The following is an 18,470-nucleotide window of genomic DNA, read 5'->3' as shown; positions in this document are numbered from 1 at the left end:
TTTTAAGGTTAATGCTTTAGATAATCTTGGTCAGACTTCTCTTCATAGAGCTGCACACTGTGGTCATTTGCAGACATGCCGACTTCTCTTGAGCTATGGGTGTGACCCTTCAATCGTATCTCTCCAAGGCTTCACAGCTTTACAAATGGGAAATGAAAATGTACAGCAACTTCTTCAGGGTATGAAATATTGTTATTATAAAAAGAAAGTATATCTAGGTTTCTAAATGAGTCCATGTGTCTTTTAAATGTTAAATGCAGAAGTAGATAAAGGACACAATTCCTGAATTTATTTTTCATTTCTTCTCTAACCAAATCAGTATATTTAGTGATCAGATCTTCTTAAATGCTAATTTGTATTGTTTTTGTTTGTACTCTTAAAATTGATTGCCCAGTTGAATAATCAGTTTTGAATTGACATCTTAGAAACTTACTAGGATACTCTGAGCAATTTTGATAAATATTGTCCTAATCTAAACACTGGCAGGTTTTTCTTTACTCTCTTATATTGCTTGTATATACTTATATGATAGGTGATAGGTGATGAATGACTCGAGAGACTTGTGAGGGTTAGCCTAATTTTTTAAAAAGACAGAAAGATAAAAACCAATCATCTGAATGACTGGGAGAGATAAGCTGAGGGGACAAAACATATAGCACACATATTGTTGGCTAGATCTTCCATTTATTATGACAAAGAGAAAAGTTTTTATTGAAAGTAAAATATAAGCATTTCATTATGTAAGAGGTGTAACTTTCTCACAGAATATTGTTTATGAAAAGACTTTATCCATAACATTTTCTAAGGAATTTCTACAAACCCAAGCAACTGAGGAATATTGACAATAACTTTACAGGCTTTACAGGAATCAGAAGAAAAGAGAGTCTGGGTCATTTGGTCATGACAGTACAAAAGCTTCTTTGGTCATTAAAATAATGAACAACTTAAAGATTATTATGAAGGAAACTTTCAAGAGCTGTTTTTATTTTGATTATAGCCAGACAATACTTTTGAGCTGCTATTTTGAGATTCTGGCCTTGCCATGAAATTCGAAGCAAACCCAAAAAGCATGTCTTTTTTGACTGCTTTTCCTCAGTGAGTCTAATTTGTCTTTTAGGTTCTTTCACATATCCATAACATATAGCAACTAGCATAGTACCTTTCCATTTAGTAAACATTCAGTAAATATTTGGCTACAAATAGATTTATATTGACTATTACTTAAATAGGTAGATCAGGTGTCTGTTCACCCAAAATATCTGAGAAAAATAGTCAGCTAGGGCAAGATTACTTCTCACTGCCATGAATTTCCAAAAAGGTTTCCTAAGAGGATTTGATAAGCAGAAAAATATTACCCCCCACATTTTTAGGATCTCCTTAGAAGAAACAAATGCAATAGCTTTATTTTAGTACAATTTCTTATCCTTTTAGAAACAAATTGTACTATTTCTGACTTTGCTACTGTTAAGGAGCCCTATCAGGATCTCAGTTGCACACCTATTGTTCATTTGAAACAGCTCATTAAAATAAGGTGAACAGGTTCTTCTTAGTCACACCCTGCTCTTTGTATACTTTGGACCCTACAATGCAGTTACCTGAATGCCTGACTCTTTCATCATCAGTACCAAAAGACTCAGTGGTATGTCCTTTACCTAATTCCTCTTGCATAATACCTAAGTAAATGTGAGGAGGCTGCATAATACATAATTGTGGCTGGATTGATTGTTAAGCTGTGAGACTACTTAGAATGGCCCATTTAACAACCATATATCTTGTATGAAACTTAGCTTAGTAGCTGTTCTTTCTGGGTGGTAGGGAGTAAAGCAGTATTGTTCATAGGAAAGGAAGGAAGTCAAGTCTTATTTGAGAATACTAGTCTCATTTTTTAACGAGATTCCAAATGATTTTTGATGATAATTTATATCAACCTAGCCAAGTTATGTAGTAGGCCTCTATTTACTGTGTAATCTGTGGTTATTTGTTGTTTGAATTGCATATGATCATTTATTCTCACGTCAACAAATTGTAACATATAACAGTCATGTAGACCTGTTCTAAATTCCAAAGGGAATTTAAAATAATACTGTTGAAGTTTTCATCTAGCATAGTCCCTTGTAACCCTACACAATGAAATAAAGGCAAGGAAAAAAGTAAAAAGAAAAAGAGATCTAAGCAGAGAGACTGATCAGTACCTCTTACATAAGACTTATATTTCACTTAGAAATTAAGTACTTTTCCTTCTTTTTTAGAGGGGCTCCCATTGAGTAATTCAGACGCAGATAGACAATTGCTGGAAGCTGCAAAGGCTGGAGATGTAGAAACTGTAAAAGTAAGATATAAACTTGTTTTCTTGATAACCAGTTTTTCAAATTTGTGGTTCAGAATATCTGGATTTTTCCCTCCAGAGAATATGATGTCATATTACTTTAAGAAAGAAAAAAATTCTTGAATAGATCTTTTAAGTCCCCTTCTATTCTCACTACATGTTCTTATTTTATGTCTGTGTTTCTTATCTCTTTCTCCTCCAAGTAAGGGTTTTTGAGTAAGGAAAAGATTTATCCTCATCTGACATTTATATCATATATAAGCAGACCTTTAAATTTTTAATAAATATTTTCCCTAAATTGGATCCAGTTACATCCTATATTTTCTACTTCTTTTCCACTTTAATTATGACTATTAATTAAATGCGTAACAAACTCTGGAGGTTTTTACTGAGTGTTTTGTCTAAAGAGGCATTTAGGATTTACTGGCGTGGCTTAAATATGTTGAATCCTCAGGAGAATGTTTACAGAATCTGTTGGAAATGATTCTAGGTTATCTAATCCATCATGAACCTGACCTAAACAGGTATCCTGTCTACACCATCCCTAACTGTGGTTCCACTTAGAAATACCTTCATCATGGGAAACCCACTACTTCCTGAGGCCTCCACTTTGGTACAGCTTTTTTTATTGTGAGGTTTTTTTCTCCATACACTAAGCCTAAATCTTTCTCTCTTAGAACTTCCACTCTTCCTACTTTCACATAATCACATAAAGTCAACTATCATAGCTCCTCTGTGTTTTGTATTCAGACTAATTTCCTCCAGTTCTCTTAGTTATTTTTCTGAACAAGTTTTAGTTTGTCAGGACTTCAGGGGATCCATGAGAGAGGGTCTGTTTAAAGTATATGCTCCTTCCAACTATTCAAGTTCTAGCCCATTCATACCTTCTATACCTGGATCTGAGAATTTCTTTAAATAGTACTTTTTACTTATAACTACTAATGAAAGTAATGAAAGAAGTAGACTTAAATGAAATAAACAATTTATATCTGACAGTATATTAACAGAAATTTTCTAATTGAGGTTTCTGTACTTTTCTATAACTTCAATTTGATTTTTTTAGGCTTTATATGTGTATTTATATGCATAAAATATATGATTAAATATTTCTTTTTAAAAATTACTTCATAGTCTTATAATTATGAAATAACACAATAATTAAAGGTATGGTACTTTGGGATACTATCTTAATATTTATGAATTTTTCTATAAATAATAATTTTCAGCTTTTTCCTTTGGTTATCTTTTGGTGACTAAGGCACATACATTATTCATCAAAATTGAAACTAACATCTCCAAATTAAGACCAAGAGTTTTGTAGGTGCTCAAAGCCAATGGATATTCCAACAAAACAATTACTTCATAATTACCATACTGATCACTGAAGTATCAAACATTTTTGGAGGAATATTCTTAACAGCCCATAAAATCATTACCACTTAATATCCTTGAAAGACATTTCATATTTATGTATTACAAATTCAGTAGTGAAAATAGTACAAATCATACTTAGAATTTATAGCTTTATTGACCTTGCCTCAATTGGAAATTAAAGGAAATATGGGCCCAAATGTGGTTATAATTCTGCCATTTAGTTTCTTAATCATAGTATTAATATCTATTTAACATAAGTCTAAGCAAGTTTAGGATGAAGCTTTGTAATGACACAGCTTACCTTTATAGTGGCAAATGGGAAAAGAAAAGTTTTACTGCCTCTTAACTACAGGAAAATTTTAGTTCACATTTCCCAAGTGACATGCAACCTTACTTACCCACATCTGGGAACTCTTCAGATCTTCAGTCTTTCTTTTCAGTGGTAGAACCCGTAGGATGCCATTGTATTTACCTGAATCACAAACTGCTACGCCCTTCCCCTGTGGAGTTAGTTAGTTTAGAAGGCTTAATTTGGGCTTCTCTTATGCTCCTTAGACACTTGACAAAAGTCTGCATGTTTGGGCAGTATTGAATACTCCAGTTACAGGGCCTCTGTTCCAGAAAGTTAGAGATAGTATCTTCTTTTTTTCATTTTCCCCCTCTCATCATATTAATAAGCATTGGCACATTCAACTTCTCCAATACAATAAAAGAATCTCAGGATATTTAGGGCTAGCTAGTACATGTCATCATGTGGCATACAGTCATCCCCTTCTGATTCTATCTTACAGCAGGGGACAGCAATCTTTAAAATTTTTCCTTTCCTGCTGCCTCCTTTCAATTTTTTTTGCAAACATGTCCAAGGTTTCCCCACCCATTATAAAAAATCTCTTCCCAACGGGAGGTCCTAGGTTCAAATCTGGCCTCAGACACCTCCCAGCTGTGTGACCCTGGGCAAGTCATTTGACCCCCATTGCCTAGCCCTTACCACTCTTCTGCCTTGGAGCCAATACAGTATTGGCTCCAAGACGGAAGGTAAGGGTTTAAAAAAAAATCTCTTCCCATACTCTATACACCCAGAGTCCCATTTCTCTTCCCTTTCAAACAGTCATCAGAAACTTAGTTAAATATTTAGCAAAGCAACAAGGAAAATTGCTGCTAACAAATGCTCTCAAAACATCCTGCAGAAATTGTGCACTGCCCAGAGCGTCAACTGCAGAGACATTGAAGGACGGCAATCTACACCACTTCATTTTGCAGCAGGATACAACAGAGTGTCTGTGGTTGAATACCTGCTACAGCATGGAGCTGATGTGCATGCTAAAGATAAAGGGTAAAGAGTGTTTAGCACGACTTGATTTTCCTTTTATCACCTCAATTTAATGGACATTGTTTCATGAGAATTGTCTGGTTTTTTTGCCTCTTTGTATTGCTGTAAATATAAAATTCAAATTTCAGTTCAGCTGCTTCCTAGGACTTGGGCTTATTTGTATAGTATTTATGGTTTTTTTGAATTGTAAAGGAAAGCGAAATAGGTAATACTGCTTTATATCAGTTTTATGTTAGAAATATTTTTCCTTCATTGGAATAGATAGCTGATGCTGTTTTAATATTAATCATGGAATTAAGGTATTGTGAAATTTATTGTGATCTATACATAAGTTCATTTCAGTAATATTTCAAACAAATTACTTGGAAAAGAACATTGAAAACTAACTATCTGTTACCATGACTGTTTAACTTTTTCTTTCCAGTGGACTCGTGCCTTTGCACAATGCATGTTCTTATGGACATTATGAAGTTGCAGAATTGCTTGTTAAACATGGAGCAGTGGTTAATGTGGCTGATTTGTGGAAATTCACACCTTTACACGAAGCTGCGGCAAAAGGAAAATATGAGATTTGCAAACTACTTCTACAGGTATAGTCAAGTAATTGTATATAATGCATGTATATGATGCATGTGGTTTATGAACTGTGTTTAATGATATGTCATGACTTTAGGCAAGATACTTAACTACTCTGGACCTTTTTTTTTCCTCATATGCCACAAGGGTCCCAGGGTCCCTGTGGCTCAGTGGATAGTCAGGCCTAAAATCAGGAAAACTTGAGTTCAAATTTGACCTCATGCATTTCAAAGCCATGTGATTCTGGGCAAGTTTTAGCCATCAGTTGCCTTGGTTTCCTCAGTGTAAAATAGGGATAATAGCACTTACCTAACAGTGGTCTGTAGATTAAATGAGAGAACATCTGTAAAAATGATTAGAACAGTGCCTGGTACTAGACTATGGAAATGCATATTCCTTTCCCCCTTCTTTTCCTTTCAATAATCCTATAAACCTATACTATTTCTAATAGCAATAATAGATTTAAACTGTGTACGAAAAACCAACTTCATTATATAATTCTGTGTAAAGGGGCAAACTAATTCAAATTTCCCAAGCCAGGTTAAAATCTTTGTTTTATTCCTTGCTAGAAATATGCTGTTGGGCATCCTTTCAGACTCAATTTCTTCTTCTATAAAATGGGAATGATATTTTAACTATTTCACAGAGTTCTTAATGGGAAAAAAGCTTTGCAAGCCTTGAAGCAACAGAGAATCATAAATTACTGCTACTAATCAAAACCATTATCACCACCAACTCCATTTTCCTCATCTGTCAAAGGAAATTGAACTAAATCAGAGGTTCCTAATCTATGAGCTGTGGTGCCCCCTAAGGACCTATAAGGTTATTGCAAGGACCACATAACCAGTTATATTTTTTTTTCAGTCAACAAATATTAGTACCTCAGTGAAGTCACAAGATAGTGTTCTTTCATTAAATGATGTTTATAGTCAAAAATGTTTTGGGCATTGGATTAAATTAAGTCTAATGACCTTTCCATCTCAAAATCCTTTTAAGAAAATTTTAATTCATTTGAATCATTAAGTGTAGAATAACATTGTATATATTAATCCTTTGAAGTACTCATAAAATTTAGAGCCAGCAGAGAACATTAGAGACCTTCTAATCTTCTCATTTTATAGGAGACTTGTTTTAAGGTCACAGTAGTAGTAAGTAGAACAAATAGACTCTGAAGCTCAGGTAGACTCCATATCCAATGTGTTTTATATTATATATTCTGGGGCAAATTCCCTGACTGATTTTTAAGAAGCTAATAATGTCATCCTAAATCAACCCATCCAGATTTTTTCTTCAATCTCAGAATAACTAAGAGTTGAATAGTCTTATAATTTAGCCTTATTTACACATATGCAGTTAGTGGTTTTCAACATTAGAATTTTTTCTAAGGTTTTTAGCCTTAGGATTGTCTAGGTGTATATAATTAGCTACTTTCTAAGTCTGTAATTGTCATAGTTTAGAGGAGCCCTTGCCCTGATTTAGGACTCAGCTAGGCTATGGCTGGCATTAAACTTTACATCCAAAATAAAGCATTAAGTTCATATATATTTCTTGATGATCAATGAATAATAGTTTGCAGAGTGTGTTTACAAATATTAACCATATCTTCAAAGCCTATGCAGAATGGATTTGATTTCTTATTTTTTCATGCTAATTAAATGGTAAAAATAAAATCAACCTTAAAGCTAAATGTTCAGAAGACAAGATTACTTTTCTTTGGCATTATAATATGGTTTTTATACTGACAAAATTAGAGCTTTCCTACCTTTCTGATTTTCATGTGCTTAGCATGGAGCAGACCCTACAAAAAAAAACCGAGATGGAAATACTCCCTTGGACCTTGTTAAAGATGGAGATACAGATATCCAGGATCTACTTAGGGGAGATGCAGCTTTGCTAGATGCAGCCAAGAAGGGCTGCTTGGCCAGAGTAAAGAAGTTATCTTCCCCTGATAACGTAAATTGTCGTGATACTCAGGGCCGACATTCAACTCCATTACATTTAGCAGGTAAGTGAATGATATTTCCCAGATTCTTTACAATGATAGATCTTTGTGTGGATAAGAAATATTCAAAAAATTTTCTGAAACTTTTAGCCTTAGAATTGTCTACTATTTATATATTTTTCTTCATAGATCAATAATGGCAAACTTTTTGGGACCTCATGCCATGCCCCACTCCGGGGCGGGGCAGGGGCACCAGACTACTGGCCCTGGGCTGCCCAGTGCTCCACCAACAAGATGGTGCAGCCCCTTCTCTCACATTTAGAGGCAAGACTAGGCTTCCAGCTGGCCAAGCCAGGACTGAGCTCCAACTGGAGAGAGGGTCAAGTGCCCCACTGCCTGCGTAAGGGGTTGGGGCCAGGCACCTAACTGGCCAAGCCAGGGGCCTGCGCATGCCCATAGAGAGGTCTCTGCATGCCATCTTTGGCACACATGCCATAGGTTCGCCATCACAGGTATCAGTCGTATGCTAGTGTAGGTAATCCTTCCTTATTCAAGTCTCAACTAGTCTGTAACTTAATAGATGATCTTAGGCCAGTCAGCAAGAATTCATTAAGTGCCTACTACATGCCAGCTGTTGGGATCACAAAGACAAAAATTAAATAATCTCTTCCTTCATAGAGTTTAGGGAAGACAATAGTAAACATATAAATGTGTACTAAGTAATTTAAGGTGAATTGGTAGAGAAAGGCATGATGGGCCCCTGGAAAAACCTCATGATGAGCTTAAAGATGAGCTTTGAAGAAAACAAGAGATTTTGAGAAGTACATGTGAGGAAGTGTTCCATTTCAGATATGGGAATAGCCTATACAAAGATAAATGGGGGGAGAAGATGGAATTTTGTAAATAAGTAAGAGTAAGAAAGCCAATTCGAACCATTGCTGTAGTTGAAAAACTTGTCACTCTGCGTTCAACCTGTTGATGATGAGCCTCCCTATACTTTCAATAGAATACAGTCCATTATTAGGCTTATGCTCAAAGTCGTTCATTCTAGTTTGATAGGACCTGCCAAAGCTTGTGCCCCTGGTATGGCCTTCTGAAAGTTAGGGTCTAGACAGATATTTGGATAAGTCAACCCAATAATAATATTATACATCTTTGAGTGGAAGTTTAATAGAGTAGATTATTTTCACACTGAAGTAGTTCCTTCCATTTTCCATGGTGCTTGAGTCTTCTAAATTACCATGTTGCTTAAGTCACCTTTTTTTTTTTCATAAATTAGTCAACCAATATTTATTAAATATCTACTCTGTGTGAGACTACAATTACAAAGAAAATAAATGAAAAGGGGCTTCATGTAGAAAGTGTATAGGTCAACAAAGGGAAAAATATGGATCCTTGTTTGTTTTGTGGATCCCTATTTAAATAGACCTCCCAGAAGGTAAAACTTATCAGTTCTTGTGAAAGTAGATAATCCATCTTTTCTTCCCTGTGGTTTTATTAAGAGTAGGAGTTAAAGTCTAAGTCTCAGAGCAGATATATTAATCCAGTTAAGTTCTTATATTCTATTTTTTTAAAGCTACCTATCTTTACTAGTACATTTATACATTATTATATTTTCACTATTGCTTTGCCAAGAGTAGTACAATAGATTTGGAGTCATAGGACCTGTATGACAATGGACAAATCACTTAAGTACATCTCTGTATCTATCTCCTGCTCTATAAAAATGAAACTGTTGGAATAGATGACTTCTAAAGTCATTTCCATCTCTAAATAATTGATTTAAACTATGTTTAAAGATATTGAGAAGGTTGCCTAAAAGATGCAGCTAATGGACATTAAAAGAAGGAAGGGGGGTGTTTTTAATATTCTCACTATATTTTTCCAATGAAATAAGTTTTCTCCTCAAATATTTCTGGTTATCATCAATTTCTGACAGTATAGAGAATGGTATTTTCAATATGAAACCTTGTTACACATAATTTTTCATTTGTTTATCTGTTTTAGAAATTCACATGAAACTTGCTACATTTGACTTTTTAATATAACCTTTTCCCTCTTTTTTTTTTTTAATATTAGCGGGTTACAACAATTTAGAAGTTGCAGAATATCTGTTGCAACATGGAGCTGATGTGAATGCCCAGGACAAAGGTGGTCTTATTCCATTACATAATGCAGCATCATACGGGGTAAGCTGTCCTTTGGACACTGAAAAAAATCTTTGGAAATGTAAAAGTAAGTAGTGGTATAGTAGCCTGCTGGCAAACTTTTTCCCCCCAAGTCTATTTTGGTGTCCTCTCTTCTGTTTTTTTGTTTGTTTGTTTGTTTGTTGTCTTTTTTTTTTAAGACCACTACTGCAGTAGCCCAGAGAATCTATAGAGATCATGGAGACCTGACTATAATAGAGTACTGACTTATACAATTCTTTAGTTCTTAAATTCAAATTATATTGACCTTTAGTATGAATAATTAGGTACAACTGATGTCTCTTATATTTAACAGTTGTCCTTATACAAAATTAGAAAATGATTAAAGTAACATCTTTTAGCTGGTTTCTCAGGTTACCAAAATGTATAATAATGATGCTGACTACTTAATTGAAGTGTTAAAAAAAATCTATACCTTTTTAAATTATCAAATTACATTTAAGAAATAAAAACGGTATACAAGTATAGTTTCTTCTTGAGAAACTAGTGTGAAAGGAGAAACTGATATCTCAAATGCTATATACATTTTCATTTACAGCATGTCGATGTCGCAGCATTACTTATCAAGTATAATGCTTGTGTCAATGCCACGGATAAATGGGCTTTCACTCCTTTGCATGAAGCAGCACAGAAGGGAAGAACCCAACTTTGTGCCTTATTGTTGGCGCATGGAGCTGACCCTACACTAAAAAACCAGGAAGGACAAACCCCATTGGATTTAGTTACTGTAAGTCATGAATTCTTTTATTCTTTTCTTCAGCTAGATTTCTGATAATAACATACTGACAGTATAAAGGTTAAAAAGCATTTCTCTGAGAGTAAACCTGAGGGAAGTAATACCATTATTGTCCCTTTTGAAGCTGAGACACAGAAGTTAAAAAGCTTTCCACAGCCAGTGACTTGTAACAAGGACTTGGAGAGAGAGACCTTCTTCTTACTCCTAGCTCAATAGTCTTATGGTGACAAGGGCTAAAATCAGAGTATCAGCTATAAAGATTAAGTTCTGATTTTTTGGATATTAAAAAATAATTGATAAATGCTAGTATAGTATATTCAATCAGATAAATACTTATTCAGTAGCTAGCTGCTCTGTGCCTGGCACTATGCCAAATTCTTTTTTAAAATAAAAGGGAAAGTATGGTTGTATAAAATCTAAAATTTTTATCTCTAATAATAAAAATATTATATTTTATGAGGTTTATTAAGGATCAGAAATCAAGGAATAAAGAGGATACAAAATAAAGACCATGTGCCCATGACTGTTTAGCCCATTTAAAATCCCCGCGCTTAGCTTACCACCATACTTGCTGCATCATCCCAAAGAAAGAGCCTGTGGGAGGAGTTACCACCAGTTAAATACCAATAATGTGATCCTGCCAATGTGGAGATGCAGGAGAGATTATAGGGAATTTTGGGAAATACTAAGGACTTCTGGGGAATGAAGTCAAAAGTTCAAATCTCCATTTATACAGTTGGTCCCTGCTCTCAATTTACAATATATTTGTGAAGGCAAAACAAAACACATACAGAATGAGTTCTGCTCATTTCTCTTCCTTCTCAGCTATTGCTTCTCTAGGTGAACTTCCCTTCTATTATCTCTTCCTTTTCCCATCCCTTCTATGCCACAGTAATCAGGAATTTCCTGCTCCTCCTCTGGTCCCCTTCTTTCCCAGTAATGGAGCTTCTGCCATTCTTCCAAAGAAGAGAAGCTGCCACAAAAGTTCATGTTATTTACCCTTTTTCCTACCCTCAACTACTCTGACAAAGTCCACACACCAGGAGCTTCTGCCTCCCTGAATGTTGCTGTGGCTAGAGATACCCCTCTTGTCTTCATAGGGAGAATGCCTTCTCCCCTGTTTAGGGGAAGGATTAGAAAACATTGCTGGTACTTGGGATCTACTTCCCTCTGGAAATAATGACAAGTATGCGGGTTTTCGTATTACATATAGCTAAATTAGGAATTAAATAAATTTCTGTGAGTAACTGAAAACCTATGAATGCTTCTATGGGAAAATGAGTTCTGAATTTTCCTTACAAGCAATATTTGGAAAATAGTTAATTTTTGTAAATCAGAAATTGCTATCTGTCTAAATGATAAATTGTGTGACACAGACTAGGTGAGCCATCAAAACTCAGAGGAGAAAGATAAGTAGCTATTATAACATCATTAGTAACAAAAAGACTATTAATCATTTTCTCCAAAAAGAAGTAATGATTGGCAACATATGTTTTAATTGAATTTTAAAAGAGGAAACAAATATTGTTGAGGGATTTTTAATTGAAATTGTTATATACTTCCAAATTTGAAGACATTTGGCCAAACAAGTAGACTTCTCTAGAAAAGAATACCCCTTTATCTAAAAAAATTATATTCCTTCTGGAGACAAACATTTCATTGACTGTTTTCCTGAAAATGTATTGACATTCAGTTTGTTTAAACTAAGTATATAGGTCGAAGAGGCTATGTTGATTCAATACCAATATAATCAAGTTTTTCAGCCTTTTCTTGCCTTTTTTGTGTGCATGTGTGTGCCATTCTCTATACATTTTAAGAGCAATAAAAAGTGAAGATTTTTTTCATGGTGAATATTTGACAAATTTATCTTGATTTACCAGGGCATGTTTGTTTCCCTGAATATTGACTTGTTTGCCTTAATTTTTTAAGGACTAGCCTTTTTTTTTTTTGGTGTATTTTAGTGACTTCAAATTTTAAAAATAAGAAACAAATGTCCATCATGTCTGTAATTTTTCTATTTGACCCCTAGGCCGATGATGTTAGTGCTCTTCTGACTGCAGCCATGCCACCTTCTGCCTTGCCATGTTGTTATAAACCACCACAAGTCATCAATGGTCTGAGAAGCACAGGAAATACATCAGATACTCTGTCTTCAGTTCCCTCTAGCCCATCCACTCTCTCTGCAGCCAGTAGTCTTGACAATTTATCTGGTAGTTTTTCTGAACTCTCTTCAATCGTTAATTCGAGTGGAACAGAAGGTGCTTCAGGTTTGGAAAAAAAGGAAGGTGAGATAGTTTTCCAGTCTTTAAATGAAGTTTGTTTCATTTTGTATGAGTGCTAAAAAAATGTATCAAACTAGAAAGGTAGAAATTAGACCTAATTTGGTTATCAAAGCAGTGAACTCTTGCTTTTCTTTTAATTATGAGTGGAATTACTAGTGATCATTTATTATATACCTTTCTTCCAAGCAAGAATTGATGAACTAGGTACTATCATTTCAGTAATGTTTTCTAAGTATGAATACTTTTTTCTGAAGGTTGACAATACTTTTTAGGCAAATAGTTTGGCAAATAGCCATTTTCCATGCACTGTTATAGAAGCATAAAAGTTTTTCTTACAATTGTTTCCATTTTAAAATTGGGCACCAATTTTTATACTTTGAGCTCCAAGTTCTACATGTATTCTTAGGTTTTATTTAACTTTATTTTGAATATTATTAGACATTTTTAAAAAATATATGAACTACTTAAAGTAACATAGCATGTGGATTAGTATAGGATATGGATGGCACAATTTCCTGAATCTTTCCCCTTCCCCCAGGAAATTTTGATTCAAAAAAAGCCACACTTGTTAAAAAAAAAATGTCTGGCCTGCCCTCTCAGCTAGCAAGACAGAGCAGTCATCCTCCCATTAATTTTTACCCCCATTGAACTAGAGCTTCTATGACTAATAGTAATAGTAGCTAACAATTATGTGGTACTTTAAGATTTGAAAATCATTTAACATATAATTCAGTTGATCTTCACAATGACCCTGAAAAGTAAGTGCTATTATCCCTACTTAGTAGGTGAGTAAACAGGTTGAAAGAGATTAAGTAACTTATCCAAAATCATGTGTGATAATTGTCTGAGATAAAATTGCCTTCAGTCTTCTCACACCAAATCTAGCACTCTAGACAAGCCTAGGAAGTTTTTTTGTTTTGTTTTGTTTTTTTACTTATGGTCATTGTGTTTGACAACCTAGCACACATTAATCTAGAGGAAAATTGGGAGGATATTGAAACAGTTGTTAAGAATCCAGTACAATTGTGAATTTCTTCCACAAGTCACTTAGTAATTGTTAATTAGTCAAATCAAATCAATAGGCTATACTAGAACCTTTGTTATGATATTTTTTAGTAGTTCACATATTTTCAGAACTAACACTATTCAAAAGAATAGGTTGTACAATATGATATGGCTTAAAAAAACCTGTAAGAATAAATTTAGAACTTGGTTCAGAAAGTATAAAAATGAATGCCATGAGGCAAAACTAAGAGTGTATAACTAAAAGATGTCCCTTTTTTACCACAAAGTTTCTTCTGTTCCAACTTTCAAGGATTTTGAAATCTTATCACTTTTTTTTTGCTATTAAGAAGCAGTGTAGAACATCAAGGTAGTAGATAGAGCTCCAGACCTGGAGTCAGGAGAAACTGGGTTCAAATCTGGCCTCAGACACTTCCTAGTGGTGTGACCCTGGACAAGTCACTTAATCCCATTTCATAGCCCTTGCCTCTCTTCTGTCTTAAAATTAATATTTAGACAGAAGACAGAGGTTAAAAAAATGCAAGTCAGTATTGTGCATCTAAGTGACTATTAAGTATTTTTCTTAATTTTAATTTTTTTCTGATGCCTATCTTGGTCTAATAAAATTAAATTCTACAAAATTGAAAAATATACAGATTGCAAAGCGCTGCTTTACATGACTCTTACATGCAATTTAGTGTATTTTTTCTTTTCTAGTTCCAGGAATAGATTTTAGTATAAATCAGTTTGTAAGAAATCTTGGACTTGAGCATTTAATCGATATATTTGAAAGAGAACAGGTAAGTACCTGTATTTTATTGCTAGGTTTGGTGTTGTGTTGGATTTTTTGTTTCCAGTTTTTTTTTTCCCCTTAGATGATTTGATCACTTGAACCATTCAGGGGAAAAATATTAAATCTACTTTGAGGGGGAAAAAAATAGCACATTTGCCATTAAAGGCCTTTTAATTTCATTAGCATTTCTCACAATTTCTGCTTTCTCTTATTTTAAGGTTTGCATCCATTTTGGAGTATAGATTACTTCCTTAATTCTATTTCACACATATTAAAATTGAATGAGACAGGTAGGTGGCTCAGTGAATAGAGAGCCAGACCTAGAGACAGTAGGTCCTTGTATTCAAATGTGGCCTCAGACATTTCCTAGCTGTGTTGACCCTGTGTCACTTAACCCCAGTTGCCCAGCCTTTACCATTCTTCTGCCTTGGAACCAATATTTAGTATTTATATCCAAGACAAAAGGCATGGGCTTAGAAAACCAGTTGAATGGGTCGTCAATTGTGGAGTTTTAATTTTTAAAGCTCTTCTTGGATTCACCATTTGTTCATTTCTGTTGTAACTAGTCAGCAAGTATTTATTAAGCATCTGCTGTGTGATTAACTCTGCTAGGTGCTGTAGGTGTCGTGAGAGAAGTATATGGCAAAATCCCTGACTTAGGGAGATAGAATTAACACATTAATCATTAGGGGGGGAAATAGACTGTCTATAAGTATAAAATTATATTATAGAATTCAGGGAAGGAAAAGATCAGTTTGATATGTAGTACTAAGGGAAAACTCCTTAGAAGGGACAAGACTTTAATTAAGCCTCAAAGGATGAAGATTTGTTGAGGCAAAGAAATATTTGTGATCAGAGGTTCAGCAAAAGCAAAGAAGTGAGAATTAGTTTGTTCGGGAGTAGGTCAAATGAACATTAGTTAATTAATTTGAAGTTGGAAGGAACCTCAAAGATAATTTATTCTAGTCCTCCTATTTTGTAGACTAAAGCCCGGAGAGACTATGTTGCCTGTCCAATATAGTATAGGAATGGGATTATAGAGAGTTGAATTTTTTGTCTTCAACAAATTTTATCAATAGTAAGCAACAGAGATGGAATTGAAACCCCAAGTCCTCAAATCCACGACTCTTTCCTCATACCACATTGCCAGATTATAGGCCCAGATTGTTAAGGATCTTAAAAGCCAAGCAAAGGAATTTTGACTTCATAAAGGAGTCATAATAATTTATATTCATATGATTATTTGCATTTGGGTTAGGTAAAGGGCAGTAACATAGGTGCTTTATTAGGTAAAATGATATGATGCAATTTTGTGTTAAAACAATATCTAAGTTTAGTGATGGCAAAGCTAAAGGACCAGGGGACTGGGGATGAAGCCGCCTGGATCCCACTGGTAGTTCTCCTATAGGGACTTGGATCCAGGATGTACTTTATGGATATTTGTCAGGAACAAACCTAGGCTAGAAACTGAGGCCCAAAGCAGAACTATGATGTCTCTAGCCTCCTTCTTCTGATTCCTTTTATCCTTCTGTAGCATTCTCCTCTCTTCTACCCTACTCTGCATCCCTTTTCCTAGCTCCTTAATGCCTTAAGAAAGTTTCTGACAGTAATGAATGGTGGAGAGTAAACAGTCCTTTGGGTCAGAAAAGTGTTCTCCTTCCTCTGAAGCTAGATTTGAAGTAAGAAAACCTAAGTTGAAATCTCAGCTCTCCCATTTCCTATCTCTGTGATCTCAGCCACATGATGTAATCTCTTTGAGCTTTCATTTCATTATCTTTTTTAAATTGAAGAGGTTGTATTAGATGATTATAAAGTCCCTTTAAGTTCTAAAACTTAAGGATTTGTGTTCCTTTTTGAAAATTACTCTGCCATCAGAATGGAGAGACTAGAAGAAAGACCAAGTTGGTGTTAGACTTAAGGTCTGAACTAAGGGCTAAAATGCACTCAAGAATAGTGAAAATGGAAAGAAAATTGTACATCTAAGAGATCAAATATCAACAATAGAAAAAATGATAATTTCCAAACTTCCAAGTTTTAGTCCCTCATAAAATTGTATGGTTAATTCTTTCTCTAACTTCTCATAAAAATGAGTTGAAAACATTTTTGTTTTGCTCTTTGATTCTGACATAAGTTCTTATGTTTAAATTAGATTTTATGTATTGTGTACCTTAATTATTTCAGCTTATCTCCTTTCTTCATAGTCAATATCAGTGTATGAATTTTACTTTCTGAATTATTAGAAATATTTTGAAATTGCCATGTATGTCTTTATATCTTTTGTAATGATAATAACCATCAAATATATTTCCATTCTTAATTAAATGTTATTCTTTTTTTAAAACTAGATCACCTTGGATGTTTTAGTTGAAATGGGACATAAGGAGTTAAAGGAGATTGGGATTAATGCTTATGGGCATAGGCATAAAATCATTAAAGGAGTTGAAAGACTTATCTCTGGACAGCAAGGTACCATTCATTTTAAAAATTGTTCTCTTCAGTTTTCTGGTTATAGACATTTCCCATATTTAAAAATATTTGTTTCAAAAGTTTATTTTCTATGAATAATATAAAGATATTTTGCATGATAATACATGTATAACCCAGATTGAATTGCTTGCTAGCTCTGGGAAGGAGTGGAAGGGAGGAAGGGAGATAATTTGGATCATATAATTTCATAAAATTTATGTTGAAATTTGTTATTATATGTAAGTGGTAAAAAATAAAATTTAAAAGTTTGTTTTCTGGAAAGTCAACCTGACCTTAAGACAAAAAGCCCAATTCCTAGGAATTATGATGTGGGAATTGTTTGCCCTGAAGAAGACACAGTTTAAGGAGAAGCCTGATCCCTATCTTCATTTGTTTGAAAGGCCCTTATGTGGAAAAGGGATTCCATTTGATCCTAGAAGACACAACTGGGGTCATTGGGTAGAATGTACCAAAAGGCAGATTTAGGCTCAGTTTAACAATAACTTTCTAGAGGGTAGCTAGGTGGCTCAGTGGATTGAGAGCCAGGACTAGAGACTTGGAAGGTCCTGGCTTTGAATCTGGCCTCAAATACTTCCTAGCTGTGTGACCCTGGGCAAGTGACTTAACCTTCTTCTGCCTTAGAACCAATCACAGTATTGATTCTAAGACAGAAGGTAAGAGTTTAAAAGAAAAAAAAAGAATACCTTTCTAAATAACAAGCTGTCCAAAAATGGATTGGTTGGAATACCTAAGGACATGGGGGTTCTCCATCTTTGAAGACCTTCATGCTGAGGCTAGACAACTATTGGTCACCAGTACTGTAGAGTACCAGTTCTTGGTTAGTGATAGTTCAAACTAGGTATTTAATCTCAACCCTGTGAAGTGGTTACTATTATTATCCCCATTTTATAGATGAGGAAGAAGACTGAGAAGTTATAAGTGACTATTTAAGGACATACAACTAGCAAACATCTGAGACAGGATTTGAACTCAGATCTTCCTGACTATCTCTGAGACCACTTCCAATTCTTAGATGCCATCCTATTCCTAGCTGTGCTACTATGTTATCTTGAGCAAGCTGAGAAATAAATAGATGTTATAGTTGAATTTGGGGTCAAGAAACCCAAGTTCAAGTCCTTCCTCAAACACTTTACAATAGTGTGATACTAGATAAACTACTTAATCTTTCTGTTTCCTCATCTGCCAAATGGGGGTAATAGCACCTGCCTCAAAAGGTTGTGAGAACTAAATAACCTAACATATATAAAGAGCTTTTAAAACTTGAAGCACTATAGAAATTCTAGCTATTATTAGCCAATATTATAATCTCTCTATCCTTACTTTCCTATAGAGTGATGAAGTTGATCTAAATGATTTCCCAAAATGCCTTCCAGGGCAAAAAGTCCTATGATTTTTAAGGTCTTTAGAGTTTTTAA

General features: G+C 34.5%; 1 protein-coding gene across 1 annotated transcript in view; it reads left to right on the top strand.

Moving 5' to 3' along the window:
• TNKS2 (tankyrase 2) overlaps window positions 1–18,470 on the top strand; it is a 61,447-nt gene that overhangs the window by 30,445 nt on the left and 12,532 nt on the right. Inside the window, exons 12-21 of the mRNA XM_001375634.5 lie at window positions 8–179; window positions 2,250–2,329; window positions 4,888–5,033; window positions 5,455–5,620; window positions 7,392–7,611; window positions 9,628–9,737; window positions 10,294–10,482; window positions 12,521–12,776; window positions 14,493–14,575; window positions 16,914–17,034. Coding sequence (XP_001375671.1) covers window positions 8–179; window positions 2,250–2,329; window positions 4,888–5,033; window positions 5,455–5,620; window positions 7,392–7,611; window positions 9,628–9,737; window positions 10,294–10,482; window positions 12,521–12,776; window positions 14,493–14,575; window positions 16,914–17,034 — 1,543 coding nt within the window. The remainder of the gene's footprint in view (window positions 1–7; window positions 180–2,249; window positions 2,330–4,887; window positions 5,034–5,454; window positions 5,621–7,391; window positions 7,612–9,627; window positions 9,738–10,293; window positions 10,483–12,520; window positions 12,777–14,492; window positions 14,576–16,913; window positions 17,035–18,470) is intronic.

This window comes from Monodelphis domestica, chromosome 1 (assembly GCF_027887165.1).
Source record: "Monodelphis domestica isolate mMonDom1 chromosome 1, mMonDom1.pri, whole genome shotgun sequence".
Taxonomy (NCBI): Eukaryota; Metazoa; Chordata; class Mammalia; order Didelphimorphia; family Didelphidae; genus Monodelphis; species Monodelphis domestica.
The sequence above is the reverse complement of the archived record's forward strand: the minus strand, read 5'-3'. Positions and strand labels throughout refer to the sequence as shown.